Source organism: Numida meleagris, chromosome 1, assembly GCF_002078875.1.
Source record: "Numida meleagris isolate 19003 breed g44 Domestic line chromosome 1, NumMel1.0, whole genome shotgun sequence".
NCBI classification, from domain to species: domain Eukaryota; kingdom Metazoa; phylum Chordata; class Aves; order Galliformes; family Numididae; genus Numida; species Numida meleagris.
In genome coordinates, this window is record NC_034409.1 from 164,718,893 (window position 1) to 164,746,445 (window position 27,553).

The following is a 27,553-nucleotide window of genomic DNA, read 5'->3' on the forward strand; positions in this document are numbered from 1 at the left end:
GGTGGGAAAGGAGGCTTTGAAAACTCAGAAAAAAAGATGGGGAAAACTTCTGCAGAAATGAAATATTTCTATGTTACTTCACCGGAACTTCAAATAAAGACCAGCAGAATGTATTTTTTTGGTTGTTACTAAAAAAACCCCAACAATTATCCAAACAATATTGCTTGAATTGTAAATGTAGTATGGCATTTTGAAAGAGTTAATAGGAATTATGCCAAATAGTAATCAGTTTGTTCTCCTGACCTGTTAACTGGCCAAGGACAGACGTATAGCAACAAATTCTGTCATCAAAAAGAATATCCCAACTCTCATACAGCACAAGCCTTGCACTTAGCATACACCTCTATGGGTCCCTGCTCACCTCCTGGGTCTTTACTTAGGACAATCTGTCCCTCAGATGATGCTAAAAAGCACTATTTATCTTTAATCACCAAGTAGATTTTAATCATTATCTTCATTCTTGGCCTTAATTAAGGTCTAATGTAGAGTAGGCACTTGAATGACCTAAGAGGCACACTTCACCCCAGAGTAGTGTGTCAAAGGCCCTTAGAGTTTCTGACACATTTTCTCTGGACATTGAATATCTTTCTCCTTTTCCTGTTGTAACCTGACTGTGTTTTTTCCCAGCTCTTTAATGTCCCCTGGAGTGAAGTCTCCTTGAGTAACACTCACATGATAGAAGGTGTGATTAACTCTGCAGGCACTTTTCAGGTCAATGAAAAAAAAAAAACACCTGTTCCACTAATATATAATATTTCCTTAGAGATGTTCCCAGTGGATCTATATGTTGTGATTCCCACATTACCTATTCTCTTTCATTCTTGCTGCTATCCTGTGTCCTGACAATGGAAAAACACAATTTTATTTGGGTACAGGCTTTACTCTAATCCTTCAGAGTATGTTTCACACCTCTTCAATTATTCTGATTGGTCATTCAGATAATTCAAGCAGCAATTTTTTTCCTTTTCACTGAAATGCAATGTCTCTGTAGTGGAGACTATAAGATTGAAGTACAGGAAGGAATTAGAATATAGTTAGAGAAAATATGTGGTTTTCTTCAGAGTATGCCATATTACATTTCTCTGTCTTTACAGGCTTGCTTATTAATGAAACACAATGCATAAAACAAGTTTGGAAGCCATTATATCTGAAAAAAAAAAAGTCTTCTGAATATCTCATAACTTCAAGGGTTTTGCAAGACCTATGGAACACTCTGAACACATATTAAGATTTCTTATTTTTTCTTTTGCTACCAATGTCAAACCAATGCAGTGTTCAAAGCAAGGGTAAGTACACTATACACTGTCACGCCACCAGGCTGCTGGGTTCTTTCAGCAGCTACTTGTGGTCTCCAGCTTACAGGGGCAGGGGAATAGGAGTAAGGGGAGTGCCCTCACCAGCTGCTGTCTGCCTAGAAGCTTAAATCTAGAGTGTGCTATTCAACAATAGTAGATGCTCAAGTTTTTTTTTCCCCAAAAAAGGATACAATCTTCAGGTTATAGTACAAGTGCATTACTTAAAAACTTTCGTGGGTAACCCTATAATCAATAAATAGGAGCTCAATATTGATTACAGAAAAAGAATCTGTGTTTTGTTAGGCATGCCTTGGAACTTTCAAGCTATGTGCTTATTGGCATGTTGGTCCAATGGCTTAGCAATAACATGTGGAAAAAGAAAACTACTGGGTAATGGGACAGCACAAGTAAAGCAAAGAGAGGCTGCCCAGATATGTATCGTGTCTCCAGTCCTTCAGTAGTGGAGATGCTACATAAGAAGTATATGCACAAGATTTGTCAGTATCCTCTGGCCAGCTGACTTCTTAAAGAGTTCAGCACTGTTTACTGTACAGCCTCTCTTCTGAGTGTAATCAAATATACCTTGATTTCCTACAAGATTTGATTGTGTTTCATTAATGTTACAAAAATAGCACCAAATCAGAATGATGAGGGATATGTTTACAATTTTAGTCAGAATACAATGATCTGCAGTAGACAATAATTCATTGAGCATTCCTCATCTATCCTATGGTAGAAAGCCAGTGAAGCTTAACAGGCTTTTCTGTAGCTGAGGGAGGCTGGCGAAGGAATTATTTCTCAGACCTCAGACCACCCTTTATTTTTCTAAAATAATCCTTGGGTATTCTCCAGTCCAACTCCAATGCATGACAGTCAGTGATCTCTTGAGCCACTGAAGTGAGTAGAAGAAGGAAATGCTGGTCAGCCCTGTGCTGCATCCATCACACTGAAAACTGCTTGAGACTAACTGTAATCTGAGTATAGTTTTTGCTTTCTGTCACAATCTTCATTTTTGGGAAAGAGACAGTCTGAATATTATGTTTCTGAAGACCTGGAGGTCTCATAAAATTATAAAATTATGGGAGGGATATTTAACCTATTGTTTTAGGATTTAAGAATCTAGATTGATATTTCCCAATTATTTATGTTATCAAAAACTACTTCTGGGGTTTCAGCTTCAGGATTGCAAACACTTATTGTCACAGGTGCTGCTTCCATAAGTGAAGTTTTGCTGAGTTATAACTTGATTTGGACACACAGTTTCTAGTTTGGGAAATCCTGCTCTATGTATTAATGATTAAGAGAAGAGCCCATTGGAGGGAAAAGCACTTTGGTGCTGACTTGCCTTTTACATCTCCCTGTGAAGTACCTGCTACTCAGCACTGTCAAAAGCATAATCCTGAACGAGGTGATATGATTGAAGCTGACAGTTCCTATGTTTCACTAAAATCAGGTCAAAAGACAAGTGTGTGGGGAAAGAAATGACTAATGGAAAAACAGAGCAGTTGATATAAGTGTCTAATATTTCACAACCTCCAATGTCTAAAAGACATACGCCCAAGGCCACTGAAATGGTGTACAGCTTTCCTATACTTACTGGTAAGTGGGATGTTAGGCTTCAAAGCTTACTAGTCTCGGATTTCACTAGGAGTTTGTAGAATTGGTCAAAGTATAACTTCAGCAAAAACAATACTGGAGGCCACTGAAAATTTAATATCCTGAGGCTGAAACACGTTGGCTGGACTCACATGGATGAAGTTGCCTTAATAATTACCCACAGGTAAGTAGAAGGCATCTGTTTTCAGGCATACCCTTCTCTTGTAAGCAGAAGTATTACTTTCACCTTGGATGTCTGCTCTTGAAGTTTGGCTGTTATTTTTCTGCAAGGGTACAAACAAGCAGCACAGAGCACAGCCTTAAGCAACTCTAGAATTACTACTTATGTAACATGTGTTTGCACTGGTGAACTTTTTAATGTGTATCACCTTTGATTAACAAATGTTTAGGTCCTCTAAGTCATTCTGGAGGAAAAGCATCTCAGAATTGCTTCATGTTTTTCAGTGTAATGGCTCATTAACATAAGGAAAACCAAACTGAACTGGAGAAGTAAATCATCTTTTTTGGCCGGATGTCATCATTTAGAATACAGGTGACCTGATGCCATTTGCTGAAACAAAAGACAGTGTAAGGACACTAAATTCAGCGATGCCAGAATTGCCTTTAAAAAGTCCTGATGTGAAAGTAAAATAAAACAGCCTCAGCTGGCCACAGGTCACTAAGCTTTTCTGTTATTCCTAAAATGTAATAGAGCAGCAGACTAACAGAGTTGAAAGATGTGCTTGAATCAGAGCTGCTGAGAGCACAAGGTACATTCACATCTCAAAAACATGGAGTACAAACTATCCTTCCCCTCCCACCTGGACATGCTTCTCAAAGTCTCAAAGTGAAGAAAACTGCAGTTTTAAGCCTTGCTAACTCAGAAGCAGTTTAGCAGTTTTTCTCCAGCCTGTCCAGAAAATTCTTACCTCTGGGCCAAGACCAAGAAACTTTGGACCAATAGGCAATATTTTGGAAAAAATTATAACCTTCTGAAGGAGGAGGTTTAGAATGAAAGTGCTTTTCAGCCAAGGCTATTCCACATCGGTCTTTAACACTTTACCTAATGCACTACTAAACTACAGTTTATTGTACGGATTATGTATATATTGTGTATAAATGTATACATTATTGTATATGGAAGACTGTGTAGAGGAAACGGACCTAGGGGTGCTGGTTGATGCTCAGCTGAGCATGAGCCAGCAGTGTGCCCAGGTGGCCAAGAAGGCCAATGGCATCCTGGCTTGTATCAGAAATAGTGTTACCAGTAGGAGTAGAGAAGTCATTGTCCCTCTTTACTCAGCACTGGTGAGGCCGCACCTTGAGTACTGCATCCAGTTTTGGGCCCCTCACTGCAAAAAGGACACTGAGGCCCTGGAGCGTGTTCAGAGGAGGACGACGAAGCTGGTGAGGGGTCTGGAGCACAGGCCTGATGGGGAGTGGCTGAGGGAGCTGGGGTTGTTCAGTCTGAAGAAGAGGAGGCTCAGGCCTCATCGCTCTCTGTAACTACCTGAAGGGAGGTTGTAGTGAGCTGGGGGTCAGCCTCTTCTCTCTTATAACTAGTGACAAGACGAGGGGGAATGGCCTCAAGTTGCGCCAGGGGAGATTTAGGCTGGACATTAGGAAATACTACTTTTCTGAAAGAGTGGTCAGGTGCTGGAATGGGCTGCCCAGGGAGGTGGTTGAGTCACTGTCCCTGGAGGTGTTCAAGAAACATTTAGATATAGCATTGAGAGACATGGTTTAGTGGGGTTATTGGTGGTAGGTGGATGGTTGGACTAGATGATCTTGTAGGTCTTTTCCAACCTAGCTGATTCTATGATTCTATGGAATGCAGTAGCTAAATATTATGGAAGAAGATGAGCTTTCTAAAAAACAAAAAGTGCAAGCAGCCTACATATAGAAATAGAAGAGATATTATGCACCTATTAAGAAGAATACATCTTTACAAATGAAAGGCTCTGGCATTTGCTCAGATCAAAAATCCAATTTTACAGGACTGGGAGATAAGGAATTGAATAGAGTACAGATATCATCTAAACTGATATTAAAAGGTTAGCAGTGCTTAAAATTGATTAGTTACCCAGAACAGACAGCCTACATCACAGACTGCAGGAAGAGCATCGGACAGATGTTGCAGAAGCTTTAGTAGTAATTTTAACAAATTCTCAGGCTAGGCAAGAGCTTCACAGCTTGTAAAGTGGGTAGCACAACTCTGTTATGATGCAGGCATCCCAGCATGTTACACAGCAGCAAAGTTAAAATCAGTTGGAAAAAAAACAGCAAAAATCCATAAACAGACTTAGTAGATCATATGGTCACCATACCTAAGGGAGAAAAATTGCTCTGCCATTTAGGAATCAGGAACCAGGTTTGGAGGAAGAATGGCTGTGACTGAAGGAGTGCTTTGGAAAATGAAATATCACAGAATTAAGAGATGTATCGCGGTATAGATGAGTACAACACACAGAATTTCAGACTACAGAAGGGTATAAAGGCAAGCACAGGGAAGATCAAACACTCTTCGAGATCATTTTAAACTATTTATTGCTTTCCTAACTGTCACCAAGGCAGGAAAATAAAATAATAAAATAAAAATACTTATTTTTAAGGGCAGACAAAAAGTTAGTGCTGGGACATGGGTGTTTCACTTTAATCTCTGAGAAATGTCATAGATGACAGTAAAAACCGCAATATGTGACTGCTGAGGGAGATTATTTCATTGCTAGGATTAATAACAATGAAAAAATGAAGAAAAAAAAAGCCAGGAATGGCTAAGGACTGGTTAGATATTTGGTCTAACATGGTGATGGAAACTGTTGCTGAATGCAAATACAGTAAATATATTTATCAATATATCATAGCTAACAAAGTCTATAAGTCTTTTCATGGTAAATTGTGGTGAAAATTATGGATTTGCCATGATGAAAATGTGTCAAAAACTTATGAGTCATGGGGAAACATAATGAAATGTCAAAGCACCTATTTACCTTGAAAAATACAAGAGTCTCAGAGAAAGGAAAGGATAGGAAAGGAAAGGGAAAGGAAAAACAGAAGCTATTTCTGTAGAGAAAGCAGGTAGCACTTCACTAATTAATATTTATTACTTATGGCACCTTTCTTGTATTAAAAATGCTGAACAAATACCAACTGACCTGTACAACACTCCTACAATACGTAATATGTAAATTATGGAAATTACAGTAGGGAGCTGGCAATGAAATAAAATCCATGGGATCCTCCCTTATGGGGAAGAGCATTGCACAGGAGATGAGCCTGCCTTGTAGGGATTGCATAGTGCACCCAAGGACACAATTTACACCAAAACTGGGGAGACGGAGGAAGAAAGAAAGACAAAAAGGTGGGCAAATTCCATGGGATATGCAACTGAGATACTTGTACATGGGTTGAGGAGCCACCACCACTACCCGGAGGGCACAGGAACGGACAGCATGGGAGGCAGGTGCTGAGAGCTCTGCTTGTTGTCTTTAATCGGAAGAATGGGGTTAAAGAATCAGTTGATGGCCTCCAGTGGCTAAATTCTCTGTTTGAGACTGATTCATTATAAATCAACATTCGTGCAGCTTAGTTTACCCGCCTGTAAAATGGGTAATTCAGAGCCAGACCATCAGCTGTGAACTGGCATAGCTTCATGCTGTTCCAAGTTCCAGAAGGGGACGTATTTGGCCAAAATAAAATGCTTCGCATCCCTGGTGAGGCAGACACAGTGATTTAGATCTGGCTTACCACATTCACATCTACACAGACGAGTGCAGACGTGAGAGGAGGCTGCTCTGATCCAGATGTTGCACTGCTCTTCTTAAGCTAAGGATGCAGTTTCCAGAGGGGATCTGCCATGTGTCTGGCTGGTGGCTTGTGTCTGGGGGGCACCCACCCATACAAAAATCATCTTTCTCTACCTCATAGGAGCAATGTAGTTTAATTAATCCCACTCAATTAGGCCTCTACTGTTGGCAGTGAAGTCTGATGATGCCTGGATGTGTCTGTGAAACACTGCTGATTCCAAAATACTATTTTTTTTGTTTTTAGAATGAGTTCATTCCCTGCTACACTTCCCCAAATGGTAAGTGAAATAACAAAATCAAACAAGAACAACCTCTTGAAATTCAGTTTATGACTCCATAAGCAAATAAGTGTACACCTGATGGGAAAGCTTCACTTTACTAATATTAACTGAGCATATGAACTGAATGGGCTACATAATTTTCTACCCAATTAACATAACTTCAAAATCTTTCTCTAGTCAGGAGGTCCCAGACCATGGTGTTCCTTGGCAGAACATCAAGACATCCTGCTTGAATGAAGAAACAGATTTTACGTGACCTGGCCTCTGGTCTTGACCCAGCACAAGGATCGATGTCTGATTTCACCAAAGAGTTTTGGCTTTTCCTCAAGGTTAAAATATGATATAGATTTTACAACTACTACAAGAAGAGACTACTACACGGTATACAATATTAATCATAGATTGTGTTTTCAGAACATGAAAAATAAATATAGTCTCAAAAATAATTCCAGATATTTTAAAAGAATGGAAGGAGTCCATGGATTGGTACAACAGATCTCTTTAATACAAAAAAATCTTACCTGTCACAAGCTGTTGTCCAGCTAGACCTACTGGAACCATCCCTAGGTTATTCATAGCCGTGGCCCAAGCTGTTGGATCAGTGACTGACATGTTCAATTGTGTGGTATCTATAGCTATACTTCCCAAACCATCAGCTGCTGTAGGAGAAGAAACGCGTCAACATGACAGCATTTTTAACCAGAGCCTTCAATGAAAATGAGATATCACAACCACTCTTCTGTTTCTTAATTATGGTTCACCTTTCAGAACTTTCACTTTTTACTGCTTGGCATAGTACAGCAAATTATAAGGATACTGGAAACATTCAACAGGCATAGAATGAAACATGAATGGTTCAAGCTGATTATATGGAAAACTTTTTCACCAGGAGGGGCGTAGAGCAGTGGAACAGGCTGTACAGTCACCAGCCCTTGTAGCTTTTGGGCCAAAACTTGATAAAGCCCTGAGCAACTGGTCTGACCCTGTAGCCAGCTGTGCTCTGAGCAGAAGGTTGTACTGCAGACCTTTCTACACTGGATGAATTATCCTGTAGTCCTCTAATATAATTTAACTATATATAATCTGTGGCAAATGGTCAGAAAACTGAGGACCAAACACATGTCAAAGAAAAACCTGCTTTCCATGATATGAAATTTTATAGAGGATTTAAGAATATGTTAGCTCTGATCTAAAAAGAAGTCAAAGACAATGGATTCACTACAGGAAACATCAAGTTTTGTTCTTAAAACAAAAGAGAATTATCATTCATACAGTCAAAATGGACTGTGCACAGGTATGGGTTCCTAGGTTGGTGAAGGAACAGAGGGTCAGATAGCAAAGGGATGGTACCCTCCTGATGGTGAACCCCCAGACACAAGGACTGGTCATACATTTGTGCATCTGCCTCATCACAGTGAACTCAGCTCCTTATAGATATTTTCTTATGATCTGTGCAGACCTGAGACACTTACCGGCAGCCATTGCTTTTTCACCAGTTCCTTTTGATCCTGTTAGACTTCTTCAGCTAAGAATAATTAGCTACTGTATTAGCAGCATCTTGAGATGGGATGTAATCGAACTCAGGGCCCACACACAGCTCATTAGGCTCTGAAAGAGAAAAGACAAAATCAGCCACCGTGTGCCACAACCAGAACACAGTTGCAGAATGACAAATGGCTCTGAGAAGCCAACAAACAGTGCTCCTGCCCACTCGCACCGGGCACCAGCCCCAGGCTCCCTGCACACATTTCAGAGGGGATTTTCAGTGAACGCTCATCCTCACCCACTGAGCAAACAGTGCCACGCAGGAACCTGCCAGACCGCTCGCCTCCAACTGAAAGGCTCTTCACAAATTTGGGCTTATCAGCAGCTACACAGCCTCCTCAGCATGAAGGCATCAGCTGAAAGAATGTATTTTGAGGGACAAAATATGATTTTTTTTCTTGAACTGTTAACAATTAACTGATGTTGCGAGTTTCAAGGAAATAGTCTCCTGTTCTGAAATGAAGAGAAAAAAAAATCCTGTGCTGACTTTCAGAATGGAACACAGAGAGATGTGGAAATGTAAGCTTAGAAGAGCTGAGGATGATGCTGGTTCCTTGACTAGCACTGTATCTTTGCCTCACAAAAGTTAGGGAGTTTGAGGTGGGAGTGGAGCATCTGCTTCCAGCTAAAATGCTCTGCTTCCGTCAGGTATCTGTCAGACCACGAATTTTACATAATGGTAACTTTTTGCTGTTGCTGCTGTTTGTGAAGCTTGCTGCATTGGTGCATTGCTGATTGTAAGGGAGTATGGAGAGAGGACAAGGTGCAACCCAAAGCTGTGAGCTGACAGCACTCACAGCGGGGGGAGGAAACACAGCGAGATGAATGCACAGGTATCCTCATGTCAGGTCTGTGTGCATTAGTTACACGTAACTGTTGGCCAAACTGGGGCTGCACTGTTTTCCTGACTGTCCAGAAACCTAAAGGCCTCTGATCTACAGCCTTTGGTACCAGTGAGGACACAGCCCAGCTCCTGACCAAGCTTTAGGGCATTCATTAACACCAGGTAGGTGTCTTTCGGTGGCAACGTCTGCACTGTCTTTTTAAAAAGTACCTGAAAGGCCTCAATTATGGGGTTTCCCATATGCAAACCCCAAGAATTCATCTTCAGAAAAGAAACAAAGTGATCATGCTGTGTTTTAGCTGAGCACCTCCCACACTTTTTTCATATGACATGCACAAAGTACAAGCTAGCAAGTTTTATATTACAGTTCCCTGGCACTGTACAAGCCACTTCATGGGGACATGACCACATTAATAGCTGTAAAAGTGAAAAAGGAGTCAGGATCAGACAATGCTGAACTCTTTTTTTTGTTTTTGTATGTTGTAATTTTCAAATAACCAGCATATGCCAGAAGCATTTTGTTCAAATCTACAGTGAGTCTATTTAAAAGTCAATATTTATCAACTCTTATTATTTGAATTTGCAATTCCAATTCTTATTTGATCTCCACTATTCATTATACAGAACATAAAATAATTTTATGATAAAATTAGCTGCTAAATAACATCTATAAACACCAAAAAACATTGAACAAGAGTCCTCTGCAGGGAACGCGATTAGCTTATGTTACTCTTGGCAAACCACTCGAGATTTATGTCAAGTTTTAAAAACTGGGTGTCTCCTGTTCAGCTCCTTAAATTTGTACTTAGCTCTTTCCACTCACACTATAAACTTTTGACTACAAAAATCTATTTCAAGGTTAGAGCTGCCTGAATTGTTGTTTGTCAATAAGATGCTTCTCACATGGTACATCCAACTTCCTCCATGTTAATCATTCCCCAGTGAATCATGATTCACAAAGACATGCCGAACAACCCTGTTTAGGATGGGTCATCTGCAACCCATGGATCAGAGCTTGCCTCTTGCATGGCCCAGGGTGCCCCATTGCCTTTCTCTTGTGACCTTGTGCCTTGATGTAGGAAAGATCTGCCCAGAACTGTGATGATATGGTGATGAAATACATGCATACCTTGCTGTGGGCTAGTTTCTTATCCCCATAATGTGTCCCCCTGACTGCTAGAGTGGGACTGCTACTCCATGGTTTCAGAAGATGACCTGCAGAGGCAACTCATACAGGTATGGATTATTGGGATGAGGGACAAAATGTGGGTGTTGGGTTGTTTCCAACTGTTTTACTGCCTTTTATTGCCTAAGTGTGTGTCAGGTGACATTACAAGGTTTGCTGCCAAACTTCACACTCTCTTTCCCCAAACCCAAACTGAAGCTGTACTAGTTCTCACAGATGGGATATGGGAAATGGTCCATAAAGAATCAGAGAAACACGCCTATTGAGAACTAGTAAGTGAATTCTTTTGCATTTGCCTTCTACCAAGTTGTCCACCTATTTCAAATTTTGTTATATTTTCATGAATAAGCTATAGGCATTTCTTAAAGTTCTGGCAGAGGACAATGAAAATAACACCGTGAACGCGGGCTTATTTGTGAATCCCCTGTTGCACTATGCCACCAGCTCTGCCCAGTGTGCCACGACAGTCTTTGCTCGGAGCACACTCTCATAGCCTCAGTGGCTCTGGGCAGCTTTGCTTTCTCCCTGGCCATCAAGGCTGCTGCTTGATCAGCAGCATCTGGATGCACTGCAGGCTGAACCAGGGGAAAAAAACACAAAGTGCACGTGAGGACCCTTAAGTGGAACCAGTCCTGTCTAACCAACAACTCCTGCAGGCTATTTTGTCAGTGGAAGAGAACAGAATAGCAAGCATAAATGGACCTATGAACAATGAATAATACACAGCAAGCTGCAGGCAGAACTAATGCTGCCTCCTGACTGTGAAAACAAGCTCACTTAAGGCAAAAAATACTAATTGTGAAGATCTCTTCTACCAAAAACTCACAGATTGCATTAACAGAGAGCAACATAATATGTCTAAAATAACCTTACGGGAACTCCACGCCTTATTTAGACTCAACTTTTAGCTTTTGTTAAGAAACTTCTGAAAATCCTAACGAGGGGGTTTCATTAATGTTTAAAATAAAATTGGCTTTGGGCAAATGTCAGCATTTCTTTGTATGGCCCAGATACCACACTGTTATATTCTTCATGACGCAGGAAACAAAACAAGACAAAGAAACAAATAAACAAACACTCTAGGTCATACAAAGTGATGTATATGCTAGGAAATACATCTGCTAGTGAAGATTCTTGCTTTCTTAAAAACAAAAGGAATCACTGTGACAGTCATTAAATGAGAAAGAGAGCGCAAGTTTATGCAGCCATCCTCTGTGAGGTATTAATCCATCAGGTATTAATCAACACCATCTCCCTGACATCACATCTTTAGATAGCCTTATTAATCTGTAAATCATTAGTACTCCCGTGGGAATTCATGACACAAAGATATATGTAAAAGAAGTCTGTGTTCATAAACACATGTGCGTGGGAGCAACTCTACTCCATGGAGTAACCTGAAAAAGCAAATAAAGTCATAATCCTCATTCATAGGAGAAAATGTATAAAGTCTTTCATGTGCTTAAAGTTTGGAGGTGGCAGGGGCATTCATATAAACTTATCTTCTTGAGATTAACAAATTTCTAATGCGAAACACTGTAAAATGATTCCCAGGGATGCTTTTTGTGGCTTCTCTTTTTGCAGACGCAATGCAAGTTTCTTGGGTGGTGGATTGTGCGAGACATTTAGACTTTCCTCAGACAGGTTGTCAGGAAGATAAAGCACTCTCAAGTCCATACCAATGAGCACTTCTCAGTCATAGCAGTCATAGCAGATTGCACTTAGTACGCATATTTTATACCAGGCAATTAAATGCAGTTACCCAAATGAATACAGAAGTCGGTTATATATTGTGCATCAATTATCACAGGCGATGAATGCTGCGAGACAAAGAAATTAACACAACATAAAACTAATTCAATAACACAGCAGATTGCTAAGTTAAAATCCTACCCTTTAGATATCCATAACACCACAGAAAATGAATTACGACATGGAGTGAAGCTGATTAAATGCACCATGCTAACGAGGCTATGTGGAGTACTGGGTGAGCGGGCAGCCACAGGGTGCATGGAGGAGGTTCTATGTACGGCTCTGACACCAACCTGCTTGGTGACCTTGAGTCATTTTGCCTCTCTGTCTCATTTTAGTGACCACTAAAACCTTCCTAAAGGAAAAGTCTGATGCCTTCAACCTTTTGAAACCTGAGTCTACAAGCTGCAAAGACATTAAATGATATTGGTGCCAGTTCTCAAGACAATGCACACGGACAGCAGCAATGAGGTACCTTGTTACTTCAGGCAAGTTTTTCAGTTCTTACAAGAACACGTACAAAGCATTTGTTACTGCTCACCGTGATTCATAGGACAGTGCCCATAACATTGGTCACACTACACCTGACCTGTCAAACTACAGGTCATTTACCAGGCTAGCACCTGCTGTCTTCTAAAATACATCAAGTGTTTGTACTGGATCTTCCCAGTGTTTTCACTTCTACAGATGCTGACAGGACCCCCAGTAAAGAAGAAAGAAAAATAAATATGAGATAGACAAGGGTTTGATGAGAATCCTTGTTCACATCTTCCTGACCATCTCTGGATAAAGAAAGCTGTGGGTAGTAGCAATGAGCATGGTATGTTTTTACCATGGCCATCCTGTCTGAAGCACATGTAAAAAAAGAACATCTCCAATGTGACTCTAAAGATGACTTTAAGAGAATCATAGAATCATAGAATCATTTGAGTTGGAAGGGACCTTTAAAGGCCACCTGGTCCAACTCCACTGCAGTGAACAGGGACACCTACAGCTCAATCAGGTGCTCAGAGCCACGTCCAGCCTGGTCTTGAATGTCTCCAGGGATGGGGTGTCCACCAGCCTGTGCCAGTGCTTTACCCATGATGTTGCATATGTATCATATGACAAAGAGGAATTGTCTCATTTTTTTGCATGGTTAGTGGTATGTTAACAGCTAAAAAAAACTTCACCTCAATTCTGAACTTCTAAAGGAATTGAAGGAAAATAGTCTTAAAGCAAAAACTTGCATAAAGTATTTACCAATTCAATAAATAAAACAGATGAGGTATCAGATCATTTTGGAAAATGTCTTATTTTCTGGGATGCAGCCCTAACTTAGGTATCTAATGTATTCTTCAGCCTTCTGCAGCTCAGTCAGAGAGAGGTCAGTTGGTTTCTAGTGTTTCCAGGGAGTCACCTTATTTATCTGGCTTTGTCTGTCAGTCTCCCTCTTACAGGAGCCCTTTGAAAGCAAAGATTGATTTTGCAGAAATTGGCACTTTCCTTAAAAGAACAGCTTTATTAGGCACAAGACAGCGACGATCAGCATGGTCCTACCCTTAGTACCTAAATGGGATGTCTGGTTATGTGTTCACTCACATAATTCTTCAGATCTTTTGTACTGTGAAAAAAATTGTAACATCGATGCTCATTCTAGACTGTGCCACTAAAAAAACAACACTGTCATCTTACAAACTTATAAAACATACACTGTGGCATTAAGAGATTTCACTTTTCAATATGTGACATCAAATATGTATGTTTTGACATGTTTACAAAGGATCCTCTCCACCAATTTTCACTGAAAAACAGTTAATGGGTAAATCATGGCCATACCGATAGGACTATGACAACTTTGAGAAAATAATATATTTACAGCTTTAAATTCAACAAAGCTAATGTGCACAAAATATTTTCTGTAAGAACAGCTCGTCCAAGATGCTGCATTATTAAATCCCCTGCCCCAGCATTTTTTGAAGATAATACATAGAATGCACAAAAGCCAGATTTCCCTTGGAAAGCAGAACACTGAGAGATATTGGTAGTGACAAAAATAAAACAAAAATCTTCCAGATAAGCAGGTGTGCTCTCTCAATGCTCCTTGAAGGTGACCCAGTAATATTTCACGCTAAACCCCGATCTTCACCAGCATCACAGAGCAAAGTCTTAGCAGGTTATAAACACACTTCTTCTTTTGTGTATTTAAGCAGCTGCAGTCTGAATATGCTGAAGTCTATAAATAACAGAATCTGGAGGCACATTAAGCAAAGCATTATAGAAGTCCAGCTAAGTGATAAAAAAAAGCATATGCAGTACTGAAATCATCTGGAAGAAAAAAAGAAAGCAACTTTTCTAGCTCACAATGCAGGTGTAGCCATCACAAAAACAGGCCTGATTACTACTTGAACACAAAATGCCATTGTGAATTGGTGATTGCACCTCCATCTTTCACTCTATCAAAATGATTTGAAAATGTGAATCACTTGCTTCACATTTAAGAGGACAGTTGCATTTAAAATCAACCCTTCCTTAACATCTTTGCGTTTTAAGAATTTATTACGGAAAATAAAATATTTTAATTACTAACAACAATATTTTAAAATTAGTCCTTGTATCATAATATTTTCTACTAAAAGCTATCACCTGCTTTAGAAACATCATGTTCATGACACTGTACTTCAGCCAGAAGAGAACGCACCCAAAGCACATCTTGAGCAAACAGACTTCACAATTTTGCAGGAAGGCTGAATACTGAAATCACAGAATTGCAGGGGTTGGAAGGGACCTCAAGAGATCATCAAGTCCAACCTCTCTGCCAAAGATGGTACTCTGTAATAGGTCATACAGGCAGGTGTCCAGATGAGTCTTGAATATCTCCACAGAATGAGACTCCACAACCTCTCTGGGCAGCCTGTTCCAGTGCTCCATCACCCTTACTGTAAAAAAGTCATCTGCATGTTTGCATGGAACTTCCTATGTTCAAGGTTTAGGCCTTGTCCTATTGCTATGCACAACCAAGAAGAATCTCACCACATCCATTTGCTTTCCACCTCCCTTCAGATATTTACAAACATTAATCAGATCCCCCCCTAGTCTTCTTTTCTCAAGGCTGAACAGACCCAGGTTACTCAGCCTTTCCTCATATGGAAGATGCTCCAGGCCCTGTATCATCTTCATGGCCCTTCGCTAGACTCTCTCTAGGAGACCCCTGTCTTTTTTGAACTGGGGAGCCCAGAACTGGACACAGTATTCTAAATGTGGCCTCACCAGGACAGAGTAGAGGGGGAGGATCACCTGCCTCGGCCTGCTGGCCACGTTCTTTTTAATGCACCCCAGGATAACATTAGCCTTCTTAGCCACTGCTGGCTCATGGCCAACCTGTCCATCAGAACACCCAGGTCCTTCCCTCTCCAGTAGGTCATCCCCTAACCTGTACTGAAGCATATGGTTATTCCTCTCCAGATGCAAGAGAGGTCCTGGAATACCTCCTTGATGCCACAAGGCACCTGGAGCAGTCATTATATGTGCACTACACATGCTATTTCTTCTCTTTTTGGGTTTGAGGGAACACCTACACAAATGCATCAAACATCACACACCACTTCCACTCTACCAGTTGATGACCCTTACCTGGTGCTTAACTAGTGCTACTTCAGGCGGATGTTTTAGTAAAAAAAGAAATTCAGACAGGAGAGAGGAAAAAAAGAAAAGAGACCAAAGCAAGCTGGGATGCACTTCCAGGAAGAACACTGTAGATTACTCCCATGCTACCTGCTGAAAATACGCAGTTTGATGGGTAAGCCCTGCCTGTGAAAGATCCCTGAGGATGGCATCACACAGTCCACCAGAGTGAGAAAGGAGAGCCTTGATACTGAATTTCTAAATGAAAACATGCTGCTCTCCAAGCCCGAGAAGACCAGAAGACAGTTGAGTTTCATATGGCAACATTATGTATGGAAAATCTATTTTAAGTAACTTTTTAAAAGTTTCTAAACACATTCATTTTTCTTTTTCTTCACAGGCAGTATAATTGAACTCCTGTCTTCTTAAGCAGTTTCATGGGAAAAAAATATCCTTGTCAGTCAAAGCATTTTCATATTTTTAAAATATGCTTTTATTGTTGTACCTAATTGTGACAAAAGGTAACGTCTGAATGCGCTTGCTGAAGTGCCTGGAGTGACCTGCAGAGCACTTTTTTACAGCATAATAAAGCAATCAGTATCTTATGTAAGACCACCACATATTCCCTCAGTGACAGCTGCTAAGAGAAACACTGGAGGAGAGGTTTAGGCTTGTTTTGTTAGTTCTAATTCAAGGTTTCTGGTGATAAATTCTGCTTACAAGAAAAACTCACTATCTCTTCTATCAAACTATATCTTTCCTCTCTCCAAAAGCAGCCACCACCACTTAGCACATCACACTCACAATTTTTTTTTCCAACTGTAAGCTCTGAATTGGTAGCATGCTCCCTGGTCTCATTTATCTTGTATTCCTTCCACTCCTCTTTGTGTGTCGCCTGTTCTTCTCCATTTACCTCAGAACTTTCCTCTTTGCTTTTCCTTGATTTTTTGTTTTTATTTGTTTCCACCCATTTTGTTCATGCTTTGCTTACAACAAAGGCACATTTCTTGCCCGATTCTGCCATGGGCCATTCCCTCATCCAAATCTCTCTTCACTACCAAGAATCAGTATGGTCTATTATACTGTCCTGTTTCAGTGACAGAAGGAAGGATTAAGCTCACATCTATACAGATGTCTATATCTGAACTTTCCTGACATCACCAATTGGAGAAGCAGGTGGCCTCATTCAGACACCTACCTTATCAGGCAATGAAGCACACTTCAGAGATGCGCCTCTCCCTTTTTGTCTAGAAACTTACACTTTAGCTTTGAGTATGGACATTTGCTTCAGAAACCCACTGGTCAAACACCAATGGGATTAGAGGATCTGGGTCAAGCAGGACTCAGCCCCAAGGGACACAGCTCCTGCTCCCATCCTTCCATGGTTGGTAAGTCCAGCACAAGTGAGCATCAGGAGAACAGAAATCATGAGTCAGTAAGCATTAAACATGAGAATGTCCCCAGATATAGACACATACATCTATTTAGAGAGAGAGATGACTTTGCTTCTGATTTTTTCTTCCTGCCCATCCCCAGTGAATATGCCAACACATGACTATCAGTGTTTGACAACGGGAACTGCCCACTCATACACACTTCCTACTACTGTGTTGTCCTACATCTGCCTGATCTCTGGAGAGAGAATTCATTCTGGCCCTTTTCTTCCTACTTCCAAACAATTGTGCCTCCTCAGCCCTATTTCTTTCCCCAACACTTAACTTCTTTGTGCCTTGCAGCTACCATCTTAAAGACCAGTATGATCACACACCCCACTCAGCTACCAGGGACCCTTATTTCTGGATGTCAGCCTCAACCAGACAGCAAATGGCTTTCTTTACCCTTTGCTTTGGGGAAGCTCCTCCCATTGAGTAGATGGTGACAACAGCTGCATGCAGTTTCCCTCCACTCTTTTGCTTCTCCCAGCCTGGTTGTTGTGAGTAAATGAGATGAACTGAGGTTTTCCACTTCTCACAGGATACAGAAGAGCTTCCATCCTCTTTGTGCTTCCTCATACCCATCAGCTTTCAGCAGAAGCTGAATTACATTGCAAAGTGGAGCCAAGAATCTTCTGTGCATTTTCTGAACAATTATGTATAGGATCACAAAGTTACTACAAGGCTGCAAACAGGTATATCACGTACTCCATCTGTGTGCTCTTCTTCACAGGACACTTGGACACTTTCTTCTTCTTCCACTGAGGGAGAGTCAATCCCATGTGTAACATGAGGTAGGATCAGGAGAACAACAGTGACTGTGCTAGAATCAGGCAACAAAAAACTGCACTGGGACTTTTTTCCCTTGTAACAGGCTGCCCTGGGTGGGGGCAGATGGGGCTCCAGATGCAGATCACGCTGCGTACAATGATTCTAAAAGCCCTCCCTCCTGCTAGCTCAGCCTGCTGTACCTTCGGTGGCTAACACCCTCCCCACCGCCTTTCCCTCAGAATGCTCTCTCATGGGTGCATTTACCTTCTCCATTTTCAGTTATAAATCTTAAGGGCAGGAAATCATGTGGATTTTTCCTCAAGCAGGGCTAAAACCTACTAGAGCCCTGGCGCTCCTTGTGCTGCCATTGGGCTGATGCTGGCTTCAGCCAGGAGCCCCCAGGCAGGAATGCCAGTGAGCCCCAGCTCCATGGGCAAGGCCACTCTTCTGCCAGTTTCTGCACCTCATGCAAGCAGGCTTTCAGCCCTTCAGGCATTTAAGATGCTACTGTGACAGAAAAGCAGGAACACTGATGATGATAACATCCACCTCCCTTCTCATGAAAGCCTTCAACTCCTTTCATATCGGTAATAATCCTTTAATTCACCCTTTTCCAAAGTCTTGTGCATTTATCTATCCTGTCTTATTTAAATTGTGAGCTCTTCAGGGCAGGGAATTTGCCTTTATCTGCACTGGCGGAGTACAGTGTAAATTTACTGCAGTATATAAACATTTTCTAATAACAAGGGCAATAACAATAACAACGTATTTACTGTAATACAGTATTTCCAGCCTTCACGATATAATCAGAAACAGCCCAAAGTCAACAACAAGACCAAAGGTTTGCAGAACCTTTAATTGTGAAGCAGAAGCCATGAAGTCGGTGTGTGAAACTTTGGTAAATTAGTTACTTATATTCATAAATAGCATTTGTTGCTGCAGTAAAAATCATTGCAAATTGGCCCTCTGGAAAACATAAAGCAGAATGTAACCAGTGTAAACTAGCAGAGCACTGCTTAAGGTGTATTATGAGGGTCACAGATGGCCTGCTAGTTACTTTTTAAACAAGTGCAATGTTAATACTTCCACTGCAATATGATGAATAAAGCATTTGGCCTGTAGCTATGAATATGGTAGCTGATGGCTTTGGACTTGTTTGCTTATATTGTCATCCAGAAAACTTCTGTACTGTGCTCTCCTGGGACCAAGTCTTTACCCCTTGAACGTGCAGGGGACACAGCCAGTGTAGCCAGGGGGTGGCGAGAGGCAGCAGTTCCCCCAGCACAGCTGGATGGCCACTACTTAATAGCCTTCCTACAGCAGCACTGAGCTCTCATGGCACGCAGGAGGCACCAGGGGCAGTCTCCATGCCTTTTCAGCACCATCTCTGCACATGTGGTTTGTTTTGTTTTAAGCTGCAAGGTGACAAGTTAATCAAAATAATTGTGATGATGCAGGAGATTTAAACCCACAGCAGCATGAATTGCCCTTGTTTGTCCAGGTGAAACTATAGGAGGTGCAAAGCAGCTGCACGCAGAGACAAAACCCCATCCTTTGAATTTACTGTCTAGATAGACAATGTTTTGTGAGATCAGTGTATTTCTGTCTAAAACACATGGCTTAATTTAGGAGTGCCTGGGTGACACTAGTGGCTTTTGACATATAAGTGGTCAGGTGAAATGACCTCCATGTACCTTCTTGCCTGAAGCTCAGTGCAGTAGCAAACAGAGCAGTTTGAATGGGTCCCATTTGTTATTCTTTTAATTGCCTGCTAATAATTCTTTCAGCAGGAAAGACTAATAACCCCTTCTATCTCTAAATATCTTCCAAAACACCTGAAATTGCAGCTCAACTGAAACAAATAAGGGGTCTTCTGTCCTTTACAAATAGAAAAGCAAGTGGATAGGGATACTGTTCCTCATACAGCTCTGCAATAGAGTTTGGGAATGTCTCTTAAACTGTCTGTGCTTTGACTCTTCCAGCCCATGAAATGGAGCAATAATACTTTCTTTACTCTGTTAATTTTGCTTAGTCAGGCTGTTCTCTGCTTATGGGGTATGTCCTGCGTAACAGGACCATGACCTGTGCCTGCAGATAACACAGGATTGCATTAGCTTGAGGAATATAATTTCCTAGAAGACATTAAACACAAGCAGACTAGAAAAAAAACAAACAAAAGACAATGCTCTTATTTTTTTTTAATGGAATCTCTATCTGAATGTGGAGAAAATGGCAAGTTTCCTTTAAAAGGACTTGCAGTGAAATTCACACTTGGTCAGGTGTAAATTACAGCCTGTATCTCATCTTGTTTTATCTACAGCTTCTTTCTTAGTCATGCATAGCAGTGGACAAAAATATTTCCTGCATGTGATCAAGCAAGCATGGGCACATAAGATGCAAACAAAATATGAGACTTTAAAAGAATTGTTTACTGGGATCTTAAAAAAAAACTGAAAGTTTGTAATCATGCCATTTCTCAATCAGATAACTGCTTAACAGTAAAGACGCTTGGGAACACAGTTCTAATAAATCTATACAAATATTTCCTTGAGGAAGCTAAAGGGAATAGAAGTAGCTAAAAAGAAATGAAAAAAAAAATAACCCAGGAAAATTACTGTATTCTGTAATCATAGATATAGTAGATCACTTGAATTAAATCCTTATCATAATAGAGCTGCTCAGTGGCATAGCATGGGAGATATATTTCTCATATTTTTTCCCAATTTTTTATACAGTACCTTCTGACTGCATACACTTCATGACATCTAATAGATAATTGCAGGCAAATATCTGTACACCATAGCAAAATCTGCAGACAGTTTTATCTGTGCTCCTCTTTGAGATGGTGAACTCCTCCCTGAGTCCTCCCTGGGTTAGTGACATTGCAAAGTGCATCAGTGACACACAATAAAGCATCACCAGGCTCGGGAAGAGTCACCAGATGGAGCTGTAGCACATTGCTGTGTTAGTGCATATTTCAGGGTACAAACAAGATTTCAGCCTTGGTAGAAATGCAAAGTTGTTAATCAGTTAAAATGCAATCACAGAATCATAGAATCACGTGAGTTGGGATGGACCTTTAAAGGTCATCTGGTCCAACTCCCCTGCAATGAACAGGGACACCTACAGCTCCATCAGGTGCTCAGAGCCCCATCCAGCCTGACCTTGGGTGTCACCAAGGATGGGGCATCTACCACCTCTCTGGGCAACCTGTGCCAGTGCCTCACCACCATTATCATAAAAAACTTTTCCTTACACCCACTCTAAATCTTCTCTCTTTTAGTTTGAAACCATTTCCCCTTGTCCTATCACAAAATGTTGTTACTCTTCTTTAGGACAACTGTAGCTAGCAGCAAGGGGCTAACATATTCAATTTAATTATGTGCCCAGGAATGCCTGAGCTAGGAGATTCTCTTTAAGTTGGCAATTCCCCTTTTCTCAGGAACAGTTTAAAAAGTCTTAATTGCTAAGTGACCTACAGACAGATTACCAGTTTGAGAAGTATTGGTGTGTGCTACAGCTCAGAGCAGAAGCAATAATCTCAAGATATTTACTGAAGAACTTCCGTGGGCCACTCAAGTTAAAAATTTGCTTGATAAGTGCATGAATAAAATGGATCCATGTAGCTTCCCAGTGACTGAAGAGATGCCATATCAGCTACAAGTTGACTGTAGATTCTCTGAAGAATGTGCAGATAACGTGCATTGTCTCTGGTATGGACCTTGCACTTTCCAGGATAAAGTGGTAAAAATTTTACCCTTGGCTTCCTACTCATCAACATCTGGGCCAGTAAATTACCCTTAACTGGGGAACATGCATGTTTCTAAGTAGGCTCTATTAGTGGAAAGATCTATACTCTGTCTCATCTCAGTTATACTAAGATTCATGTATGCAGATCCATCACTGAGAATGGCCTGGCCTCTGTTATCATTAATTGAAGCATATTAAGAGACTTGGCAGAAAAAAAAAATCCAAATTTGAAATGTCAAGAGACAGATCCATCTAGTTTCACATCCTGTTGTTATAATATACCTTAATTACAGTTAATTAGGAGATATTGTTCCTGGTGGAAGAGCATCGGAGGCAGCTTTTGTGGGTGATTAAACACTGAACAGAATCGGATGCATTTGTTGAATGCAGGATCTGTTTATTATGACTTTACATACAACTCCATCTAGAGTATCATTTCCGTTGCATAGCAAAACAAAAGAAAGTCACAGGCCAAAAATACTTCCCTTGCCTCATCATGCTTTCAAATTCCCAGCTGTCTTCTTAAATTTTTCTGCTGCTGGCCCCTCAGGACTCCAGAGCATGATCCTACTCCCACTGAAGTCAACCAGAGGCTTCTCAGTTTGCTTCAGCTGAGCCACATCAGATCCGAAATGAACAGCAGGTAGGAAAAGGGGGCTGAGGGAAAACAACTCCTACATGGATGGACTTCTGAGGGAAAACAATGTGGCTGGACACAATGTCAATGAGGGCTCTGATGCCATTTGTGAAAGAGCAATCTTTGATTTGTTGGAGCTGTGTGATTAGCTGGAATCCTTTCCTTCTACAGTATGAAACACCAAAAGTGGAAATCCAGACTGAATGCATGAGCTCAACTTCTGCTAGCATCAGTAAGGTTTCTGCACACTCATCGATCTATGACTGTATATGACCCTAAAATATGTTTTGCTAGGCTGCCTGAGATCATTGCTCATGCTTGGAATAGAAATGACATGATTGGATTTATCACTGAAAAGTAAGCAGCACATGTCTTCTGCCTGAAAGATAACCAATTTAGCATTTGTGAAGTAATCTTTTTTTCTCACTTAAGGAAGAAGAAAGAAAGAGTAACATTACTAGTTAGATTACATGTAAGAGAGAGTCTTCTTTGCCATAAAATCCATGCACGCTGGATTCCAAAACACTCCTTTACTGTGGATGGCAATAACTGTGTTAAAACACTTGTTATCTACTCTTTAGTGCAACTAAATGCCTTGGGCAAAGGATATTACTATCTAAAAAAAAAAAAACAAACCACCAAAACTACTCTTTTAATGCATTTCTCCATTCTCAGTGATGGATTTTATCTTTGATATGCGATCCAGCTATTTAACTAGCTCTCACCACTTCTCCCATGAATTGTTTATACAGCATCTTGGCAGCATCATTTGCATATCACAGGAAAGATCCCATTACATGTTCCCAGAGGTGCGGTTTCACTGGCTTTATCACTTTCTGCCACCTATGCATATCCCTGAAGCAGAGTGTCTGGTTAATCCAGAAAGGCATTTCTTGGCTGCCAAAGGTAATTAAACATTAATGGTGCAGCTACAGAATTTTCAGTCACTCAAAACTTATCTCTCCATTGTCTTCCATAAGTATAATACCTAAAAAAGATATTTATCTTTTCATGCAAATTTTCCTGCCACGAGAAGATCACAGAGCATTACCCATACTGTATTCTATCCAGCTGTTGTAGGGTTGACCTAAAATAATTACACAAGAAACAAAGACACAAAGAAAGAAAAGCTGAAGAGAAAGAAAACCTGTAAGCAGTGTAACTTAATGTACAAGAGAAGAGTTGGAGAAGACTTGAGGCTGGACACTGCACTTTGCACTCCAGATGGCTGCTTGTGACTGATGGGGACAGTGGCTCAAACTGAGGGCCACTTTCTCGGTCATGGAAAGATCATGTTTGGATGTGCTCCAGATTATCCTTCACCCATTGTATGAAGCATAAAAAAAGTGACAGTGGAATAACTTCCATCAAAAGGAACTCTTATTCCAAGAACATTCCTAGTAACACCAAAACCACAGCAGAGCATGCAACAGAAAAAAGGGAAGCAAGATCCACATAGGCACCAGAGTATAACACCGACAAATTTCCCTGCAAAAACCTTTGCTGACTCCAGATGTCTCCCCTGTAGGCAGACTAGCAGACTTGTGCTTTCAAATAGTGTCAACCAACACATATTTGGGAGAAAAATCACTGCAGATACCAAATCCTGTTACCTTTGACTGTCCCTGTGCAAATCCATCTCACAGATAAAGCCTACACTCATGAAATTTCAGAAACACTAACTCAGGTGGGGTGAAATTTGGAGTCTGAAATGTAGCATAGGCTTACTGTCAAACCCTCCTCAGAAAGTACTCCAAGGCAACAGGAGTAATGTCCATCAGTAGCTGCCCCTGCAACTTCCTGCCTAGCAATCTGACAAACACACAAAATCCCTAATGCCACAGAAGGCTGGAAGGTGGAACAGGGGTTGACACTCTGAAAAAACTAACTGGGTATTGAGTCAGCAGCCTTTGAGTCCCAAAGTCAACCTCAGTGCACAGTGATTGAAACCTGTTATCCTCCCACAGCCTGGGACTGCGTTATGCAGCGCGATGGCTGGCAGTCACTGCGACAGAGCGAGAGGCAGATTAACCACAGCTGTCCCCTCAGGTCCAGGGACAGCCTGGCTGGCAGTCAGGAAAACAGGAGCTGTTCCTGCCTGTTTAAAAGAGAGCGTTTAGTTTTCGAGCCTGTCAGCACGATCCTTTTTTTGAACGCACTGTTTACTGACATGCCACCCTGACATTTTGGTTTAGTAGTACAAAAAGGAAAAAAAAAAAAGCAACAAGATGTAAGGTTATAAAATCAAATATGATGTTTTCTGCATCTTAAAAGAAGAACTGCTCCCACTGAGTCCCGGAAGCTCAAAACGCTGCAGCACTGTGCCAGTACAAGAAAACCAAAAAATGGAACTGACCTGGGCTTCATGGTTCAAGCGTGCAGTGGCAGGGATCCCGGTACTACTTCCAAATTCAACACTCGAATAAACACAGTTGTAGTTTCCTGAAGTGGATGCTTTTAATGCAATTTGAAAGGGGTGAGAGAGAGGGCATGCTCCTGAAGCCTATATTTCTTAGGTAGAAATAATTCTGCCTGGAGAAAGCCAGCTTGTGACGGTTTGCTATTAAGACTGTACAGTGGAGAGAGAGCGTCTTTGAGTTCACATACTTAACGCTCAGTGGTGTGTCTGCAGAGTGGCAGGAAATAAACAGCAGTGAGGTGGGGTTAACCAAAGACCTGCTGGCTAAAACCTACACGCCTGGGAGCAGGAGGAGGAGGGCTGTGAGGTCAGGTGCTGTTTAGTTGTTGGGGATCAGCCACGGAGCTGCTGGGCACAACAATGTCTGTCACAACCTGTACTCCTTCCTACCAAATTTCCACCACTTCTCCAATCCATTTCCCATTTCTTCCCAACTGCCATGTCAGGAAAGAGAAGTGCTGCTCAAGGAGGGAGTGGAGGGGGCATGGGGCAGAATGTGAGCCACCCAGTTGGCACGTGAGGACAGCATGAGGGCAGGGAGGGCAGCTCACCATCGCATCTGGAGATGTGCAGAGGAAGAAGGAGCAAAGCCAACCTTCAGAAGAGCCCATTCAGCTGCAGGATGTAAAAGGATATAGCAGACATTTTCCTGGAAGATCTGTCGTAAGTGCTGACACTGGCAGAAATCAGATGGGGAGAACATTTGCCAAGTAACTTTTCTCAGAGAAAGAACTGGGGCATTGCCCCTCCAAACTAACCCTGTAACAGAATTACTGAGAACATTACTGGGGAAACACCCTTTGTAATGGGGAATCAGAAGGGCATAATGCATTGTTGCAGTTGCATACATTTGTTATGCGCAGAGTGTTCATAGATTCTAACCCAGGCAATTTCTTAACTCTAGATATTTATTCTACGCTTGTAAAATAAAATGGCATCTGTCATTCTATCTTGACTGGAAGAGAGAATACATTCATAAATTGTGTAGAATTACTTGCTAATACTATCGGATTTTCCGTATCTGCTTGTAGAAGGGACAGAGGGTGATGGATAAAGCTTTCCACATAAAACCACAAAGAAGAAAACCAGAAAGAAAGCTTTGTTTTCAATGTGTTTAAACTCTTCAAATGACAGGAATCGGTTGCCTTGGAAGCAGATCTGCAGCTGAATGAAACCTTTCACCTGTCCAACATATGAAATATTTATTATCTGAGGGTGACCAGAGATTGAATAAAGCCAGACGTATGATGCAGAAAGCAGACCCTGGCTCATCCTCTCCATGGATTTCACAAGTCCTGTGGCAGCCAGATTAGATTTGGCCATGGAGAGGGGGAAGTCGGCTCAATCACAGTACTGGCTGTGAGGAGAAATAAACCACGAGGAAGTAACATCTTAACTTTGTATTCATTTCAGTAGGGTTTGTGAAGCAAAATGCCGATGCTCCTCCTGTACCCTGCTCAGTAAAGCAGCAAACTGTTATAACTTCCAATTAGAGAGGAGAGCTCGCTCTCTTTAGATAATTATTTCTCCAATTAATTATTCTTGGCCGCTTGTTTCCCCATAAAATTTGCCTGGTGTTTTGGTCTTGTAGAAGTTGTTGGGTTTGGTTTTTTTTTCCCTTCTCTTTTGTGTGGGTTGGAATTAATTTATGACAGGGCTGAAGCTTGGCAGAGATCCAGACACAACAATCTGAAAAATGTTTGTACGAAAATTCAATGATGGGATTCCTGGTTTATTTTATCTCAGAGCCGCCCTGAAAATTTGGTCCGACAAAACGGAGAGCAGTAGATGTACAGGTGGGTATGTCATCCAGTTCACTCTTTTTTTCAGGAAAAAAAGACTTTTGACATTTCAGTTGCTGCAGACATAACCCTGACTATGAACAAAAGCCAGATCCATTATTTAAGAGAGTGATGTGTTTTTTGCATAGCTGCTTTCAGCACAGAATCACACTTTACAAGAACCTTGACATTTTTGCCCTTTATTATATCCCTTTTTTCCTTAGAAAATTCAGATTTCCAAGGCCTTTGGTGTCCTTACTATGGCTAGTTATGTTTTATGCTTGCATTCAAGAGGTGTTGAAATTGTCTAATTAAGATAAGTAGTAAAAATACAGATTGAAGTCCAAGGTTCTCATCTATACTCTACCACAATAAAGTACAATATTTGTCCTAACTCTATACGTATGTGCGTGCATGTGTAAACTGACTGAAAAGCTGCAGAGAGTTAACACGCGATACCATACCAAAATATAATAGCTCCTTCCAGTTTGTGCTGCTTCCTTATCACACTCCACTTGGCAATTTCACGAAGATTTTAGCAGTAAATATTGGAACAGATAACATCATTTCCAGGCAGGGCTGCAGGCTCCTGGGTGCCGCACAGAATTGATCTTGCACTCGCAATTAAGATGGAAGTGAGGTATGAACAAGATGCGAAGGGGAGGAAGAGGAGGACAAGAGGAAGCAACAAGGTCCCAAGAAAGTGGTCAGGCACTGGAACACGCTGCCCTGTGGCAAGAGTCACCGTCCCTGGAGGTGTTCAAGAAACATGTAGATGTGGCACTGAGGGACATGGTCAGTGGGCAATATTGGTGGTAGGTGGACAGTTGGACTAGATGATCTTAGAGGTCTTT

At 41.2% G+C, this 27,553-nt stretch overlaps 1 protein-coding gene across 3 annotated transcripts in view; it reads right to left on the bottom strand.

The window, feature by feature from the left end:
- ENOX1 (ecto-NOX disulfide-thiol exchanger 1) overlaps nucleotides 1–27,553 on the bottom strand; it is a 370,285-nt gene that overhangs the window by 137,735 nt on the left and 204,997 nt on the right. For all 3 annotated transcript variants that reach the window (XM_021375265.1, XM_021375256.1, XM_021375246.1), the window contains 2 exons: nucleotides 8,451–8,586; nucleotides 7,500–7,637 (listed from right to left, as the gene is read on the bottom strand). In XM_021375265.1, the coding sequence (XP_021230940.1) occupies nucleotides 7,500–7,637; nucleotides 8,451–8,460 (148 nt within the window). In that variant the 5' untranslated portion in view covers nucleotides 8,461–8,586. The remainder of the gene's footprint in view (nucleotides 1–7,499; nucleotides 7,638–8,450; nucleotides 8,587–27,553) is intronic.